The sequence below is a fragment of the Myotis myotis genome, unplaced genomic scaffold, assembly GCF_014108235.1.
Source record: "Myotis myotis isolate mMyoMyo1 unplaced genomic scaffold, mMyoMyo1.p scaffold_m19_p_1, whole genome shotgun sequence".
NCBI lineage: Eukaryota > Metazoa > Chordata > Mammalia > Chiroptera > Vespertilionidae > Myotis > Myotis myotis.
The window spans coordinates 48,412,489-48,432,237 of NW_023416313.1; the positions used below are offsets into that span (position 1 = coordinate 48,412,489).

A 19,749-nucleotide genomic window follows, 5' to 3' on the forward strand; every position below is an offset into this window, starting at 1 on the left:
GCTGAAGGTCAGTGCCCTCACCAGGAGGAAGTTTGCTAGGGAGTTGGGTGGAGTCTCTAACCCCATTCACAAGGGCTCTACTTTCATGCCCTAATCATCTCCAAAGGCCCTTCTTCAAATACCTTCACACTGGGGATTAGGTTTCAACATATGAATTGAGTGGGGAGAGGGCACACAAGCATTCAGACCATACTAGACACAACAATCTGTGTAAAGAAAAGGTGGTAGAGGAGGAACTATGACTGTGCCAATATCAGAGGTCATTATTCTGAAAGGTCAAGTACAGAGACATTAAACATCACCATAAAGGAGGGGGGAAAATAAAGCCAAATTGCAGCCATCAATGGAAAGGCTACATGAAATATAAAACGAATTTCTTTCTCTTCCAGTATGCCTTCTTGCCCATCACTTAGATACCTGGGTGCCTTGGTCATAGCTGGCACTCAATATGTATTGGTTGAATTGGACCTAAACAAACAAAAGTCTAATTGAATTCTTTAAATGTAAACTGCTAAGTGATGCTTAAAATTAAAAAATAATAGTAGTGAGTGTGTTCTTGCTTGTACCTTATAGCACTGATAAAGCAGGCCAGCTTGTCTAATAATGACAAGGTAGCCCTACCAGTTTGGCTTAGTGGATAGAGTGTCAGCCTGCAGACTGAAGGGTCCCAGGTTCGATTCCGGCCAAGGGCACATGCCTGGGTTGCGGGCTCGATCCCCAGTAGCGGGTGTGCCTCTGATCAATGATTCTCTCTCATCATTGATGTTTCTATCTCTCTCTTCCTCTCCCTTCCTCTCTGAAATCAATAAAAATATATTTAAAAAATAAAATAAAAAATAATGACAAGGTACAGGTCCCTGGTTGTTGCTGGGTGCTATTTCCTCTGCTTCCTCAGCCTCCTGAAGCCATTCAGTCTCATGCATGTCATACGAAGACTCATGGTGAAAATTGTCCCAGAAATTTCTGAACCATCCTATCTAATAAAAGACAAAAAGGGTAATTGACCATACCTTCGCTATGCTTCCCATTGGCTAATCAGGGCGATACGCAAATTAACTGCCAACTAAGATGGTGGCCGGCAGCCATGCAGCAGAAGCAAGCAGGAGGCTTGTTTGCTCCAGTGATAGAGGAAGCCAAGGTTCCCCGCCTGCCGTGGCCCGGCTCTGAGCTCCGAAAGCAACAAAGTTTCAATTATAGAAGCTAAACAAACCCCAGATACCTGCTTTCAGCAGGCCGTGGCCTCAGAACTGGAGCGGGAGGAGCCAGTTCTCAGCTCCAGTGATGGCAACAAAGTTTCAATTATAGAAGGTATATAAATCCCAGAATTAAAAAAGAAAAAAGAAAAAAAGGAGAGGTTGGGAGCTTCAGTCGCCGGCCAGCCTGAAAATGGCCCTCAGCCCCTCACCCAGACTGGCCAGGCACCCCAGTGGGGACCCCCACCCTGAAGGGGGTGTGGTCAGCCTAAAAACAGCCATCAGCCCCTCATCCAGGCTGGCCAGGCACCCCAGTGGGGACCCCCATCCTAAAGGGGGTGTGACAAGCTGCAAAAAGCCATCAGTCTCTCACCCAGGCTGGCCAGGCACCCAAGCGGGACCCCCACCCTGATCTGGGGCACCCTTCAGGGCAAACCAGCTGGCCCCCACCTGTGCAACAGGCCTCTATCCTATATAGTAAAAGGGTAATATGCAAACTGACCCTAACAGCAGAACCACTGGGAATGACTGGTCACTATGACACACACTGACCACCAGGGGGCAGACGCTCAATGCAGGAGCTGCCCTCTGGTGGTCAGTGCGCTCCCACAGGGGGAGCTCTGCTCAGCCACAAGCAAGGCTGATGGCTGCTAGTACAGTGGTGGTGGTGGGAGCCTCTCCTGCCTCCTCAGCAGTGTTAAGGATGTCTGACTGCAGCCTTGGTCTGCTCCCCGCTGGCAAGTGGACATCCCCCAAGGGCTGCTGGGCTGCCAGAGGGATGTCTGATTGCCAGCTTAGGCCCAATCCCCAGGGAGCAGGCCTAAGCCAGCAGGTGGTCATCCCCCGAGGGGTCCCAGATTGTAAGAGGGCACAGGCCAGGCTGAGGGGACACCCCCCCCGCCCCCCGAGTGCACACACTTTTGTGCACCGGGCCTCTAGTCCTATATAATAAAAGGCTAATATGCAAATCGACTGAACGGCGGAACAACCGGTCTCTATGACATGCACTGACCACCAGGGGGCAGACACTCAACACAGGAGCTGCCCCCTGGTGGTCAGTGCACTCCCACAGGGGGAGCACCGCTCAGCCAGAAGTCCTGATCCAGGCTCACGGCTGGTGAGCACAGTGACAGTGGCGGGAGCCTCTCCTGCCTCTGCAGAAGCACTAAGGATGTCCCACTGGGGAGCAGGCCTAATCCATCAGTCAGACATCCCCTGAGGGCTCCCAGACTGCAAGAGGGTGTATGCTAGGATGAGGGACCCTCCAGTGCACGAATGTCATGCACTGGGCCTCTAGTGTTTAAATAAAGTAGAAAAATAAAAATCTTATTTAGCTTGCTTTTTTTTTTCTCCTTTCTGATGCAATCTGTGGGTTTGTGAGGCAGCTCAGCTTTCATAAGCATCAACCTAGAGAATACCTCCAGATACACTTATAGGTCCAGCTGCCTATTGCTTTGTTGAATGAAGGATGTCAGGAGTACTCAGTCCCTGTGGCTCATAGGTGGTGCCATAGTCTCCCCCTGATGGTGCCTAAAAAGTGCCTTTTGAAAATCATTAGCAGATTAAAGGAGCTTAGAGGTTAAAATAACATCCTAATATTTACTGAACACTTGCTATGCCACATAGTAAGCTTTTACATGGTCTATCATCTATACTGTAAGAAAAACTGACCAACATGCCTTAATCCCCAAAGGCATTTATTGTTTACTTAGCAGCAAGTCTGAGACAGGCATCTAAGGCGTAGGTTGGCAAAATCAACAATATCATCAAGGTGAAAGCTCTTCCTTTTTTTTACTTTCATGATCTTTAGTGGGTTGACTTTCATCCTTGGCTTCACAATATGACTGCCACTGTGCCAGACATCACATCTACATTAAAGACAGGGAGGAGGGTGAAAGAGTAGGCACCAAGAGAATTTCACTTTCTTCTATATTCCTCAAATAGAGAAGCAAAATCTTTTCAGAAGTCCCTTAGCTTTTATCCCATCAATCTCAGCTCTATAGATATATATATATAGCAAGATGATTAAGAAGGCAAGTCACTAAAATAGACTGCCTTTGATGAGTTTGAATCTAGGCTATACTACTTTCTACCTATATGTCTTGATAAATTATTTAACCTCTTTCTGCTTCAGTTTGCTTACTTTTAAAATGAGGACTAGATATAGTAATATTATCCTAGATTGATTGTGGAGGTTGACTTAATGCTTATAGAGTACCCAGAATTTGGCATTAGAAATGTGTTAACTAAAACGCTATAAAGCAAACAGCTTCATTTATCTGATTGCATTTCGTGGGCATTATCCTGTGATTAGTCAAACTGCCTATGAATTCTTCAATAAGAATGCCAGGATGGATCAGCCTGGGGGGCCCCTAAGAACGTCCTTCCAGAAGCAGATTGCCATGGAGCTGAGCACATAAACATCCACAGCTCTTTGTAGAACAAGGAATCATGGACAGGGCACTTAGCTGAGCTGGAGACACAGGAGGGCAAGAAGTGGGCAGTGCATTTAGGCTGAGAAGGCAGTGGTACAATGATACCAGGTCTTCCTCTGTCAGTTCGGTAACTCTAAGTCTAGAAAAAGGTCCTCTGAAGTAAGAGGTTCAGAATCAAAGCAGGCCAATATTATGAGCTTTCTTAAGTTCTCATAGTCCCCAGGGATTGCAGCGTATAAGAAATGACCTGATTGTGTGATTTGGGCTATAGGAGGTGGAGTGGAAGGAAGGTTATGCCTCCTCCCCTCAACCAGGCAAGAGATGGTTGCATTTTACAAACACCCATGCACAAAGTGTGTGTGTTTTCTTTTCAACCCCCCAAGAAATTTTTTGAAATTTCAATAACTCAGTGAACAAAAAGGAGAATCCACTGGAGCTGAATTGGGCTCCCAGGCCAGAGGGTATGGCCAGTGAGCACATGAGTGCAGGGAAGAGTCACAGCCTCAGCTCTGGGTCACCAGAGGAGTCGCTGCCTTTGTTTAAAGTTGGTCACCAGAAGTCACCCAAGGTGCTACCTGCACTTCCTCCCTACTTAGGAATGCCTGAAAACCCTGCCAGAAAAGTAAGGCCTAGGGAAGGGGAGTCTGCCCACCAAAGCTGCCAGGGAAACGTGTCCAGGTCAGTCTTCATCCTGGGTTCAGGCAGACTCAGGCCCAGCTGTGGCCTGTACTGCCCTGGGAGTTCCCTGATTTTGTCCATCTTGAGAGGTCCTTGGGAGTGGGCTGCAGGCCCTGGATGGAGCACAGGCTGGGTCACAGACACATCTTGATTCATAACAGTTTCATAGTTAGACATTCTCTTGCACTGGGACCCACACATGTTGGAACTGGGCCCATGGAAGGGAACCTGAGATCCTGACTTTGTTATTCAGAAGTGTCCTGCTACCTGAAGGAGGTGTGTGGTCTTCTCATCCCATTCCACTACCCATGCACTCACCCATATCCACCTTCATCCACAATGCAGTTGAAGAAAAGGTACTAGACCTCGCTACGTGGTCTCTCTTTCTCTCCACCCTGAGAACCCCTAATGTGGTACCTTCAGAATTTCAGGCATCTGTTGGCATCCTTGCTCAGCACGGCCTCCTTCTGAGGACGGGTAACACAGTCCTCCCAGGCTAATAATAATGAGTTGGGGTGGGCCAGGGGTGTGTGGATTTGACTGACAAAGACAGATGTTGCTTCCGGAGAAAAGAAAGAAAATGGTATATTTTTTCCCAGGAAGTGCACCATTCTTCACAAATGTTTTTCTCTCAGCCTTTGCCACACCCACAGGAGCCTGATGATACCACTAGTCCTTGTTTTATGGAAGGAGAAACTGAGTCATACACCAGGTCTGCAGGTTCTGACTTGGCAGCTGGATCACAGAGCACTTTTCCTCTTTTTGGACTAGAATTGTATCTCATTTCCATCAGGAGAATATGGCTTTTCTGCTTCAAACAAGTATCTTCTTAAGCACAGTTTGATGGCTTTGGGGCATACACATTCTGTCTAGACATATGATAGCTTTCAAACACCATATGGTTAGACCAGATTGATTGGTAATGGTTTTGCAGATGTTAGATGAACCTTCTGGAGTGTTGGGGCCCTAAGCAGCCCTAACCCAACCTAAAGCAACATGAGTTTTTGTAAGTGTGGGGGTCCAAACAGCGTCTTCACTCAACCTAAAGAATACTAAGACCTAGCTTACATATATAACATTTTAAGATTATTTTTTACTCTATCTCTCTTTCTCGTAAATGCTTGTTGAAGTTTAGTTCATTCAAAGCAGGGATAGTAAGTCCAGCCTCTGTGTGAGCCAACTGATTGATAGTCAGCATTTCAAGAGCTGGTGACTCTGGTCTATGTCATGCACACAGAGAAGAAACCCCTGAGGTCTCTAAAGTAGAAATGGGCAAGCAAACATAGCAAAAGACTGTTTAGAGATCCATCCAAAATTCATTAGCTGGTGGTTTTGATGGAACTTACCGACAAGGAAAGGGAGGATGCACTTCTGCTATCCTGGCCCAGCATATAAGCCAGAGAACATTCCTGTTTTCCAAAGGGCAGAAAATCCATGTTTTTACTCAGTGAATATTTATTGAGTACCTTCTCTGTTTCAGGCATGAAGACACAAAAAACAACACACAGTCCCTATTATTAGGGCTCCCAGCCGGATGGGAGACAAGCATGGAGGGAAAGTATGGCTCAGTATAATGCGTGCTACAATTAAAGTTTGTATGAAATGCCATGGCCACACAAAGGAGAAGGTCTCTGTGTGGCCACCGAGGAGTTAAGGCTCTACAGTTCTCATAATTGAGGTGGCGAGAGAAGAGTTAGGGTGGCAAGAACAGCAGATGCAAAGACAGGGTGGCAGACAGTGGGTATATTAGAATATAGATAGACAGGAACACACTGTGACTCCAATCCCTAAGATTACAAGGCTCATGAGGGGGTGGGGTCAGGGGATCATTAAAGGTGCTATGTGCTATGCCACAGAGCTCAGGATTTATCCATAAGACAATGGGGAGCCTGTTATAGGATTAAAGGGAGTTTGAAGGATTTAATATGGTCAGATACGTTTTTTAAAGATCAGTCTAGTGGCCTATACTAAAGAATTTATTAGGGGAAATGGAGAAAAAATTGGGGCCCAGACTTCAAAAACACCCTTGCATTTCCCAGTACAATATAGTAGAGTGGTTAAAAGGTTAGCCTGGAGTCAGACAGTTTCAGGTTCAAGGTTCAACTATGCCATATAGTAGCTGTGTGACCTTGGGGAGGTTACTTAACTTTTCTGAGCCTATTTCATCACCTGTGAAATCAAGATAATAATGGTTATTATGATCAAATAAGATGATGCACTGGTTCTGCTCAGTTGTTAGAGTGTCAGCCTGCGGACGGAAGGGTTGAGGTTTTGATTCCCAGTGAAGAGCATGTACTTCGGTTGCAGGTTCGCCAATTGAGGCGTATGCAAGAGGCAACCAATTGATGTGTCTCTCACATCAATGTTTTTCTATCTATCTATCTATCTATCTATCTATCTATCTATCTATCTATCTATCTATCATCTATATATCTATCTAGCTAGCTAGCTGTCTTCTCCTCCCTCCTACCTTCTTCTCTCTCTAAAAATCAAGGGAAAAAATCCTCGCGTGAAGATAATAAAAACTAAAAATAATAAAAATAAGATGATGCATGTAAGGTGCTCAGCACAGTGCCCTGTATAGAGCACATAGCTCATTCTCTCTCTCTCTCTCTCTCTCTCTCTCTCTCTCTCTCTCTCTCTCTCTCTCTCTCTCACACACACACACACACACACACACACACAGTCTATAGGGGGAATTACACAGTTATATGCCAATTTCAACGCTGTGGAGTTACAGAATGTGCTTTGAGCACATGAGGAGTTGAGGGCAGGAGGGGCGGATTTTAGCAAGAGAATCAGCAAAGGCCCTTAAGCTAACACTGGAAGGATAAATAGGAATAACTTGGGCAGAGAGAAGAGGGAGAATTGTTTAGGCAGAAGGAATAAAGTGAAGAGCCTGGTATGTTTGAGGATCTGGTGGGGAGCAAGGCTGGAGAGGCAGACTGGGGTGGGATCACAGCAAGCCTTCTCAGCCTCAGTGAGGATTTGAAGTTTTATCTTCAATGCAGGGAGAAGCCATGCAGCCTCTTTTTCTCCCCTCAGCCCTCACCAGAGGGTGATACGGTCCAGTTGGCCCTTCAAGAAGCTCACGGGGTGAGGGCTGGGGGGGAGGCAACTGTGTGGAGTAACCATTAGTAATTACTTAGCGTGTGGACCTTCCGCAGCCCTGGGGCCTCTGCCAGGTTGGCCTGGCATGATCCACTGAGACCACAGGCAACACTCGGCTGACTTGGCAGCAACAGGAGAGGCCTTGACTGCGATTTGATCGAGTTTCACTGAATTTGCCAAAGCTTTGTCACATGTTTTTTCAGGTACTTGACAAGCCAAGGACAGGAAAGGACATGTTGGGGGTGGCGGGTGGGGAGAGAGAGAACAGATGAGAGCAACACAGGTAATCAGGGTGCCTGGGACTCTGGCACTGACCCAAGTTGTTGCTCATGAAACCCCCAGGAAAGGGTGACAGTTCAGGGAACTCACTGTCCACCTGCATCTGTATCACAGACTCATATTCCTGACAACCAGTCAAGCCAAGAACACATGTGCAAAACACAGACTCACTACCATAGAATGTCCTGTAACTCCTCTCTGCACTGGGAGAACTCACCTACCTGTCTCACCCCTCAGCCCCCAAATCCCTCCTAGCAAGGCAAGAAACCAGGGATCAAGCCAGGCACAGTTCTTTCATATATCAAAGAGACGTAAACTGTGATATTGGTCTCCCCCATAAAGGGCAATATACATGGAAATAAATCATTTTCTATACAACTACCAATCTGCTTTTCTTCTGAACAACAAATAATCTGTCAGCTATTCTTACAACATGAAAGCTGACCAAACTTCAGGAAAAACTGTCATTTGTAAGCTTACAGGGAGGAATTTCAGATTTTGTTGGCCATCATTCCCCTTGACCCCACATTTTGGCCAAGTCTAAGAGATGTCCTTCCTCACATCAATCAGTCTCGGGCATGCAGGTCTGTCACTGCCCAGGCAGCATACACCATATCTGGCAAGGTCTCTCTGTTTTGGAACAATGCTCATTCACTTCTAATTTAGAGATGAATGGGTTCAATTTCTTCATTTTATTTCTTCTGCCATTTTCTCAAGGAAATACTAGAACTAATTCATTTTTTCAATGGAAAGTGACCCTACCTTGGGTTGGGAGATGTAGGGGGTACTACATTATTTTAACTTCTTCAGTGGCCCAGTCTCATGTGGGCTCCTCCTTGCTCACTCTGTAATGAGAGCTGCTACAGTATGTTCTGTGAGGCCAGGGCACAGTGTGGTGGTGGTGGTCAGAGGGTGGAAGTTCTAGTTCTGACTTTGTCCCTACACAATTGTTTCCAGATAACACTGCCCAACTCTTCCTCTCAGATGCATAAGTTCAATCACATCACCTCCCTCTCTGTGTCTGCTCCCTCATTTATCCAATGAGGGGCTGTCCTTGCTCATCACTTAGGCCCTCTTTAGCTCTAAATATTTCTTGAAATCCTGAAGAAATATATACATCCTACGCTGTTTGACTTACTCAGTTTGGTATGCCTGTACTATACATGAGAAGGCAAAAATTGTATTTCCTCAGTGATTCTGAATGTTCAAGCCCTTATCCCCAGTGTGATGGCATTTGGAGATGGAGTTTTGGGGAATTAGGATTAGATGAGGTCATGAGGGTGGGTCCCTCATGATGAGATTAGTGTCCTTGTAAGAAGAGACACCAGAGAGCTTGCATACTCTCTCTCTTTAGGGCCCTCCTTCCTTTCCTGACTCCCTTTCTTCCTCCTCAAGAACACACAAGGAGAGGCAACTCTGAAACACAGCTAGAAGGCAACTACCTACAAGGCAGGAAGAGTGTTCTCACCAGGAACTGAACTGGCCCATGCCTTGCTTGGACTTCCAGCCTCTAAACTGTGAGAAGTACATTTCTGTTGTTAAAGCCACTCCATCGATGGTATTTTGTTCTTGCAGCCTGAGCCAATAGCAAGCATCTCTAGGAGAGTCATGGTGCCTGAGCCTTCGATATTTTCATGCTGAAAGAAGACCACCCTCAAGCAGTCAGAGCAATATGGAATGTACCATCAAATAAGGCAGATACTCTTATGTTTTTAATGTTTAACTAAAAATTAAGGTTGTTCAAGTGAAGATAACCAGTATTGTTAAACATGATCTCACACATGGTTGTTTTGTTAGGAGTAGGAATTGCCTGAACTAGACTGTAAAGTATTTTAAGTAAGTACTCAGTAGGTAACATGGAAAATGAATGTACACCTCTTTGGAGGGTAGGAGTTGTAAAAGTATATTAGTCAGGCCATGGCTGGGTAGATCAGTTGGTTGGAGCATTGTCCTGATACCCTAAGATTTGGGGTTCAATCCCCAGTCGGGGCACATACAAGAATCAACAATGAATGTATAAATAAATGGAACAAAAAATTGATGTCTCTCTTTCTCTCCCTTCCTCTCTCTCTAAAACCAATCAATAAAAAGTTTTAAAGTATATTAGTCAGAATTAAGTAAGAAAATGAGTGTCTTGTGCAATAAAACCAGTTCCTGAAGAATGTCATTATTAGCACTGTAATAATTTCCATGGTACAGCTCTTAGCTCCATTGGAAATGACAATGCAAGTGTCACTCTGAACATCATATATCTTAAGTAGCATATTGTGTGTTCTCATCCTTTCAGAACCAACTGAAATGTCTTCTCTTCTGTGACTTTTATAAATGACATTTGTATTTTTTACATTCCATGGTCCTTATACAAAATTTATTTATCTTTCCTCAAGGCTTCCATTGCAACTTGCTTTGATTCCATAAGACATTTTTCATATCATATTATAGGAAGATGGTGTCCATTCTGTCCTGCTAGATAGTGAACTCTCTAAGGGCAAGGCCATGGACATGGAATCTACTCAATAAAAGCTTGAATGAATGAATGAATGCTCCTTTGTATATGACTCATTTCCCATTTACCCCAGACTTCCAAAGACTCTGATTCAGTTACCAGACTGAGGCTCTCTCTGCCTCCATCTGCCCATCTATTATATGATACTATGAACAATAGTAAACATTGTCATTTTTGTTTTTCTGATCCCAGAATCTTTAATAAGCCACGAGAGCTACTGAGATGCAGAGCCAGTAAGAAATATTATTTAATACTATTTGTCCCAACTGTTGTTTTGTCCACATTTCAAAGATCTCTTGATCTGTATTCATCCTGAGATTGTTGACACTTCACAGTTGCCAAAAGTCCTCCAGCACAAAATGGACTATTATGTAGCTTAATCTGAGAGATCCATCCTCATGTTTACTAGAGAATGACTCTTGTGGTTTATGGTCTTGACCAACCTTTTTTAAATAACATAAAACCAATTATTTTATAATAATCCAAATGTTAAATTCAGTTAAATAATGAACAAACTATATTTTCAGGATAGATTCTATAGCAGAACTTTCCATCAGCTGCTGAATCTATTGTGTGCAAGGATGAAGAAGGAAGCAATTTATCCCAAGTGCCCAAATGCCCCTGATGCATCTTTTCTCCCTTCTTCTGTGCTAGAATCCAGCCTATGTTTTATTCCTTATGAATCTTGATCATGGTTGGCTATGTTCTATATGCTATCCCCAAGGAATCTCCTCAGAGATTAAATAATCAAAGACCTACCAAGACAGCAGGCATAGGGATACATCACGGTAGAATGACGTAGAGTGAAGTTGACTTTTAAACAAGATTTCTGACCTCATATGACACTAGGTAGGCAACCATCCCTGAGGCAGCTGTGATAGATGTGGCCATACTAAGTGGTATGTAGTTCTTAAGTTAATTTATTTTTTCTACCTCTCTCCTTTCTTTTCTTCTCTCCTTCCTTCCTCCCTTCCTCCCATCCTTCCTATTTTCTTTCCCTCTACTTTCCTATCTACCTTCCTTTCTTTTTTTGTTCCTTCTACAAGTACTTAATTGAGTACTTAATATGACCTAGGCACTGTCCTAGGTTTGGGGGAAATAGCAGTGAATTAAGACCAGGTCCCTGCACCCTATGGAGCTTACATTCTGATAGAAAAGATAATAAATAATTAAGTAAATAATTTGCAATTCAAGGGATAAACTATTTTATGAAAAACAAAAATGAACAAAGAGTATAGCAGTTTCTAAGAATATTAACCATAGAATTACCATAGATCCACCACTTCCACTTCTGGGTGTATACCGAAGAGAATAAAGTAGGGTCTCAAACAGATATCTGTACACTCAGATTCATAACAGCATTATTCATAATATACCAAAGGTGAAAGCAACCCATCAAAGTCCATCAGTGAATGAACAGATAAACAAAAAGTAGCCTATAATACAATAGATTATTCAACTTTATAAAGGAAGGAAATTCTGACACATGCTATAACATGGATGAACCTTGAAGACTTTAGGCTAAATGAGATAAGCCAGTCACTAAAGGACAAATACTGTATGATTCTACTTACATAGGGTTCTTAGAGCTGTCAAAGTCATAGAGACAGAAAGTGGAATAGTGGTTTCCAGGAGCTGTGGAGAAGGAAAGGATGGAAAGTTTTGTTTAATGGGTACAAAGCATATTAAGGAAGATGAGAGGTTCCAGGAATGGATTGCAGGGATGATTGAACTGTAATGTGAATATACTTATGCCACTGAACTGTACACTTGAAAATGGTTAAAATGGTCAATGTTATGGTATGTATATTTTAACTTGGAACGTCATAGGGATTTTGTAACTTTGGGATTTTGTTCTAACTGCAACAGAATGCCTTTGAAGGATATTGATCAGTTAAAGAACATGATCTTATTTACCAGTTTGAAAGATCATACTGGCTGCTGTGTGAAAAGTAGACTGAAAGGAGGAGCCTGGAACCTTAGACAATGAAGAGACTATGTCAGTTGTCTAAGTGAGCAACTGGTGGCTCAGGTGGTGTTGAGGTAATGGGACAAGTTTGAAAAGTGGTTGGATTAGGATATATTTTCAAGGTAGAATCATCATGACTTGCTGGTGGATTTGATGTGGGGTATGAGGGATGATGTCTCAGTTTTTAACTGAGCAACAGAGTGAAAGGGGTGCCATCCGCTGAGATAGAAATGACTGGGGAAAGCTTTTCAGTGAATGGCAAGGGGCATGGGGAGGCGATTAAAAGATGTTTTACATAAAAATGAAATCATAAGCCCAGATTCTAGCAGGGTGCTAGCACATACAAGCCATTTATTAAATACTTGAATGAAAGAATTAATTAATTAATTAATTAATTAAATTGCATGGATAAATGGAGGGAAGGAGGAAGAAAGAAAACTAATTCTAAACTTTACAAAATATGAAGAACATTTTGTAAAATGATATGATCCTAAAGACCCCAGGCTAAAATTCAGAAGTCCTGAGTTCCAGTTTCAGAAAATATATCTAAACCTCCCATCCTCCTCTCAGCTTTTATTCTTGGACCTCCTGCCTTTCCTCCTCTGCAGGGAATGTGCTCAGACTTTTATTCATCTCAGCCAACAAGCTCATAGGCCTTGCATCCCGGGCATAAACACAGAGCTCACAACCCTGGGGCAGGGAAAAGTCAATCAATAAGCTTTCCACTCACCAACCATGCCTTCCCCACCCCGCACAAACCATAGGCATCCCCACAGGCATGTGGAGCAGGGCCCTCAGCAGTCCAGACCAATTCCCATAGAGCCAGTCCCCCAGAGAGTCTCACTTTTAAGGGCTAGGTTTGAAGCAAGCAGGAGACAAGATTAGGTTGTTCCATGAATTGGCTGGACTTGCTTTGACTGACCCACTAAATGCTCTTACTGAGCCTCCAGGCCGGTTTCTACTGATAGCCACATAGAAGAGGAGAGCAATTAGTGGGAAGATAATATTTTTAATAGATTTTTATTGATTTCAGAGAAGAAGGGAGAGATAGAAACATCAATGATGATAGAGAGTTACTGATCGGTTGTCTCCTGCACACCCCCTACTGGGGATCGAGCCCACAACCCGGGCATGTGCCTTTGACCGGAATTGAACCAGGGACCTTTCAGTCCACAATCCAAAGTTCTATCCACTGAGCCAAACCAGCTAGGGCAGTGGGAAGAAAATATTTAAAAGTCACTTTCACAGTTGGGGATGCGCAATGCAAAATGAGAACTGCAAAACAACCTTGCCTCTCAGGTTTTCACACGTTAACCACTTTTGTACTGGCTCTTCCACAGGACTGAGAGTGCAGAGCAAGCCTACATCAGCCCCCCTGCCTGTTTCTTTTCCGGAAAAGATTATCTCACCAACACCAACGACCTTCTGGACTAGCTCTCCACAGAGCCCTCCTGCCTCCCCCACCAGCGGTACACCCAGCAACTCAGTGCTCCCCGTTACAGTGTCATCAGTGCAGACATCTCTAACCACCAAGAATGTTGTCATGGAGCCCACAGGACAGGAGACCACCTTGACTTTGGAAGACCCAAACACAGACACCTTATCAACAAGCAGTGTGGTCCCCTTAACACCCATGCCCACAGAGCACAGCTCAGGCACTCCAGAGGCAAATGTGTCAGCCACAGGGTCGAGGTCCCTGGCTGAGTCTCCTTCACCCACCTCCGCTCAGATGCCAGCCTCATCACCCCCGGCCCTATCCACCTCACCACCACCAATTCTATCAACCTCACCCCCAGAGGTTTCTTCTTCTGTCTCTGACAATACCAACCACAGCTCCACTGAGACCAGCACCAAGACCACAGGAGCCCCAACCACACGAGAGTCGCCAGCACAGGAGCACAGCTCTGGCCACACCCCCACTTCACATGCCACGTCGGAGCTGGTGCCCACGGAGAAAACGCCCCAAACAACTGTGCCAGCCAAAGTGACCTGTATTCTGGTAGATATTGAGACCACCACCGCTTCCCCCAGGGTGATCATGCAGGAAGTGGAACATGCACTAAGTTCAGGTGAGTCTCATCTGAGAACCCTACTACCATTCTTGACCACATGGAGATGTTAAGAAAGCAATTCAGTTAACCAAACACAATTGTCAACTTTGAATTTTGGAGTGTAACACATGAACTGAAGTATAATTCCCAAGAATTTCCACATGATATCTCATTGTGGCCAATTGCCAACTTTATGATTTGTCTTTACATTTTGTCACAGAGAATGTAAATGAATGAAAATATGTAAGTAAAGGGATTAAAAGCATGGCATTTGGTCAAGCTTCCCAGATTTCAATTCCGGCTCTTGACCTTAGGCAAGTTAATTCATCACTTTGTGGCCTTCTTCATCCTCATCTGTAAAATGGGAATAAAAGAGGTTCCATGGCATATGGTTCTTGTGGAGATTAAGTGAGATGATATATAAAGTGCTTAGAACAGTTACTGACAGGGATTAAGTACACAGGAGATATCAGTTGTTATTATAATTTTGATCTGTACTAACAAAGTGTTTATGAAAACCAGTCTAAAAAGGTAAGGTGGAGGTGTAGAGAATTTTTTTATTCTTTATAGTCATTGATATATTTCATGAGAAACACAGTAAATTTTACAAGATGTCACATTTGTTTTTATTTTCCCAGCAACCCTGTGAAGTTAGTATTATTTTATCTTGATTTTGCAATCTTGGAAATTATAATGGAGAGAGATTTAGGGTCTTTTCTGAGGTCACAAGCATCTGGCATTGGCATGGAAACTAAATTTTAGGGAACTGAGCAGGAAAATAATTTAGTGGGAACATTTGGAATCTTGATTAAGAAACAGTGAAGTGAGAACAGCCAGGTGACGGGGGAACACGGGGCTGCAGCTCTTTCTCTGGGTAGTCCTGCTTAGGGGTGGACTGAGAGGGGAATATTCCTGACAGACCACCTGAGGTCAAAGGAATGGCTGTGAGGAGAAATTAACATCTTTGAAAAAAAGATAAACAATCACTATGAATAGAAACTCTATTAGACAGTGAAGGTGGGGAGAAATACAGCTAAGATGAACAAAATACGATTCCTCATGGAAGAGCTCATAGTTTATTAGGGAATAAAGCCCCAAAGAATTACAAATGCTTATTTCAAAATCCCAGTAGATCAGTGAAAGTCCCAATAAGAAAGGGAGGTTCAATTAAACCAGCATAAAGGAATTCATTACAAAGGTTTGGCTAGCATACAGGGGAACCACAAGGGACTATAATGGCAGAGTTGCTATGAGTCAGGCCTAGGAGGAAAGGCACGTAACCAGAACCCAGAGGAGAAAGTCTTGCAGAATAGACCACCTTGAGAGCAGCAGAGACTCTAGGTTGAGAGACACAACTAGCCCAAGGTTAACCTCCTAAGAGTGAAGGGAATCAGTACTCTGCCCTCACTCTCCCCTTTCCCTCTGATATGCGGAAGCCAAGGACAAGGAAACCCATTGATGTGGTCCATACAGGTCAGCCTCCTGGAGGCCTGGGCAGAGAGCAAAGTGGAGGAGTGTGGGAGTGGATTTGGAGAGGCAAAAGGAAGAAATCTAGCACATCAGATTCAAACATAGATTCCTCTGTGCAGCTCCCATTCCCATTTGCACCCCTGTTTATGCCTCCAGCCAGCACTTACCACACTGCATTTCGATGTGCACTTTCTGTCTCTGCCTCTGCCCCAGTTCCCACCCTACACCTTGCCTGATACTTTCCATGTTGCCAACATGCAGGTAACATCTCTAGCATAGTCTAGGAACCTGGAGCAGAATGGGTGTTGACTTGACTCAGTGTCTAAAGGACTGTCTCTAACCAAGGTGCCGTCAAAGGGCAGCTTGCAGGCAGTGGCCCCATCTCTTCTCTCTGTCCTAGTTCAGGCCCTCATCGCCACCTGTACACTGCTTCTTCAGCTTTCTCACTGATCTCCCTTTCGCTGCTCTCTACCCACTCCAGATACTCCAAACATGGTGGATCCACACATTCTGAGCCGGGCATGTAAGAATTTCCGTAATCTGATGGTCTTACTACTTTCCACAAGTGCCCTAGGTTCATGGGATAGAGCAGCGGTCAGCAAACTGCGGCTCACGAGCCACATGCGTCTCTTTGGCCCCTTGAGTGTGGCTCCTCCACAAAATACCAACTTCTGCATATGGGCCACGAAGTTTCAGTCGCACTGTACGTGTGTGCCCGCACGTGGTATTTTGTGGAAGAGCCACACTCAAGGGGCAAAAGAGCCGCATGTGGCTCGCGAGTCGCAGTTTGCCGACCACTGGGCTAGAGTATCTAAAACAGTCCTGTTCCAATATTCTGGCTCATGTGTTAGACCATGTATCTTAATTTCCTCAACTCTAAGCCAGCAAGGTCAAGAGCCACAAAATTAACGTCAGAGCTGGTCACGACCCTATAAAGTCCTAGGGAATATTGCAGCCAGTAGGAACTCCCGAGTAAATGAAGGAAGGATGGAATGACTGGACAAAAAATAAATGTGGCAGGTCAGAGGGAGATCACTGAGCAAGGACCAGACTCCATTTCACAGCCCAAAGAGGATTTATCCCCTATTAAAGAAGAAACTATGTGGTGTGCCTCTCCTGGGACCGTGTGCTTGATGCTAAGAAGCACGAGGAGTATAAGGCCTGTGCTTTCGGATTTCATAGTTTCAGAAGAGAGAAGGAGCCAAGTCACTCTTAATATGAATGAGCATGAACAAGGTGGATGGAGGAACCTTTGAGCAGATGTGATACAATCTGTTCATTTCAAAGGTGAAGAAATTATGTCCCAGAACTTTGGAGTGCCTCACACAAGGTTACACCACTTAGTGGCAGAGCTGGGCTCAGAGCCCAGGTCCTCAAAACCACAATCAAGTCTTCTTTCAGCACCCATCACTGTTGCACTGCTCCTCTCTCAGCCCCACATGTCAGGCAGCGCCCTGAGGCTGTGCTCACAGGTTACTATTTAGGGATGTTTTTGTTTCGAGATTTTTGTGCTGCCTTAATAGTGTATATAATATAGTAATAATACCACACTGTTATTTAGCATCTTGGATTACTCTGTGTAGGTTCACATAGCATATTTCTATTAATCCAAGAATTGAACCATTCGTAGTCACCAGTAAGTAATTCTAAACCAAGGTTAATGCTATTGGAGTTCAATTTCACTAGAGGAATTAAATAAGATCCCATGATGGTGCCAAGTTGTAGGAGAAGAAGAAAATTTAGGCCTGAGGAGGCCATTGGGGCACTTGTGTGCAAAAGTGGTAGTTAATGCTGCACTCACCTGACTTCAGAATGCACTCAGAAGTTGTAAGCACCAAAATTGCTCTTGTCAAGATATCCAGTGCCCTTCACTTTGCAAAGTCTGACGTTAATCCTTAGGCCTGGCTTGACCTGACCTATCAGCAGCATTTGACACAGGTGGTCCCTGCCCTCATCTTTATAACACTGTCCACTTGGCCTCCAGGATGCTCTCCCTATTGGTCCTTCACCTGCCTGGCTGGCTGCTCCTTCTTGGTCTCTGTTGCCTTACTTCACCTCTGATCTTCCTGCACTGGAGCACCCCAGGGCTAGGACTGCCCTCCTCTCTCCCTGAACTCTCTACACTCACATTCTCTCCTCTTCACACTCACTCTTGATATGACCTCATCCTGTCTCATGACTTAAAATGCCATCCATGTGCTGATAACCCTAACATGTAAAATCCTATGCCTGTTTTGCTTCATTGAACTAAAGATATGTAAATCCAGCTGTCAGCTAACTCACACCCACCACGTGGGTGGCTCATAGGCCTCGCACACTTAATATGTATGAGATGAATTATTGATTTCCTCAACCCTCGGTCTGCTCCGCCCTCAGCCTTTCCCTCTCTTCTTTCAGTTCTTGAGGCTAAAAACGTTGGACTAATTCTAGACTCCTTTCCTTCTCACATATTCCAGTCCATCAGAACCTAGTCTCCTCTCACCCCCCTGCTGTCTCTCACACGTGTGACTTCAATATTCCTGCAACTGTTCTCACTTCTCATCACCCTTGCCAGAGAGATCCTTTTGAAACCGAGGACAGATCTGTCACTGCTCAGCTCTAACATTCCCATGGCTTCCCCTGAGTCTGAGCAAAGCCCATGTCTGTGTCATGCCTACAGTGCTCAGCATGATCTGAACCCACACAGCCTCCCTGCTGTCATTGCCTTTCTCCTTTACCAGCAGACACACTGGCAGTCTTACTATTCCCAAACAGACCAAGGACACTCTTGCCTCAAGGGCTGTGTACTCACTACTTCCTGTGCCTAATACAGTCTCCTGCCAGGTCTTTCAGGGCTCACTCCTTGTCAGAGGTGACAGCTAACCAAAGTCTTGACTCATGAAAAGGAAGCCTTTACTCACTCTCCTGTCTGAAATAATAAACTCATCACCATTGATCCCTTCAATGCTGCTCTATTTTCCACTTGATCACTTATCACTCTCTGACTTTATCTCACTTATTTGGTGAGTAGGTGTCTGTTTTCTGCCCCTAGACTGTCAGCTCCATGAAAGCAAGGAACCTTGTTCACAAACAGGAAGATGTATGTTACACCCAACCCCTAGAACTGAGCCTTAATAACCAACCAGTTCCAGGGAAGCTATTCCATCTCTCTGAGCCTCGGCCTTCTCATCAGTAAGATGGGAAAAGGATATTTACATGATGGGGTTATTGTCAGGTTTAGTTGAGATAATAAATTTGCATCATACTAGCTACTGAGTAATGGCTCTGTCGATGACTATGATTATTTTCCTATGACTTACCATTTTATGATTTATCATTATTGCTACCATTTTGCTATTGCCCTTCTTATTGTTGTTGTTATAGTTATCATAAAGAATGCTTACCATCTTCAACAAACGTTTATTGAGCTTTACAATGCGTTAGGCATCTGGCTAGGTAGTGGTGATTCAGCAATGAATAAAACAGTCACTCCCACATGCAGTTTACAATTTATCATGTACACAACATGGCAAATAACCTAGCTTGGTGGATCCCAGACTGTGTGGAAGGGAACAGTGCAGGAAAGCAGGAAGGAAGGTTTCAGGACAAGTGTTAGAGGACTGTAAGTAGCAGGATGAGATGACTTACTTACCAGGCCATTGATAGTAACCAAAGGCTTTTCATCAGGGGAAGGAAATGGTAAGAATTACCTTTTAAGAGGTTTCAACTGGGAGAAATATGTGTAGTAAGTTTCATGGCATTCGGGCCTGGCAACAGGTAGACCAGTTTATACTTGGTCTGTGGCTTGCCATTGTCACTGATAGACCACGTCCCTTAACTACTCTGACTTTAAGAGCTCTTAGCTATAAACCAGGTACAAGAGAGATCATCTTTCGGTCCTTTTGGCTTATTATACTATTCAAATTGTTTATTTAAATTATCCTATGCCAAAGGAATGAGGTTCATATTCACATGAAGTTTGCTGAGTATATGCATGTTCCAAGGATGGAGCTGGTGACTGAGGTGTGCTTGAGGCTATCCATTCTACAGGTGAGGAAATTGGCCCAGAGAGATTAAG

General features: G+C 44.3%; 1 protein-coding gene and 1 long non-coding RNA gene across 2 annotated transcripts in view; both read left to right on the forward strand.

The window, feature by feature from the left end:
• Window positions 1–19,749, forward strand: part of PARM1 (prostate androgen-regulated mucin-like protein 1) — a 100,161-nt gene that overhangs the window by 48,666 nt on the left and 31,746 nt on the right. The window contains exon 2 of the mRNA XM_036336425.1: window positions 13,512–14,240. Within this exon, the coding sequence (XP_036192318.1) occupies window positions 13,512–14,240 (729 nt within the window). The remainder of the gene's footprint in view (window positions 1–13,511; window positions 14,241–19,749) is intronic.
• On the forward strand, window positions 4,833–9,386 carry LOC118669906. The gene is made up of 3 exons (XR_004972170.1): window positions 4,833–5,018; window positions 5,787–5,864; window positions 9,272–9,386. It is a non-coding gene; the product is annotated as an uncharacterized LOC118669906 (long non-coding RNA).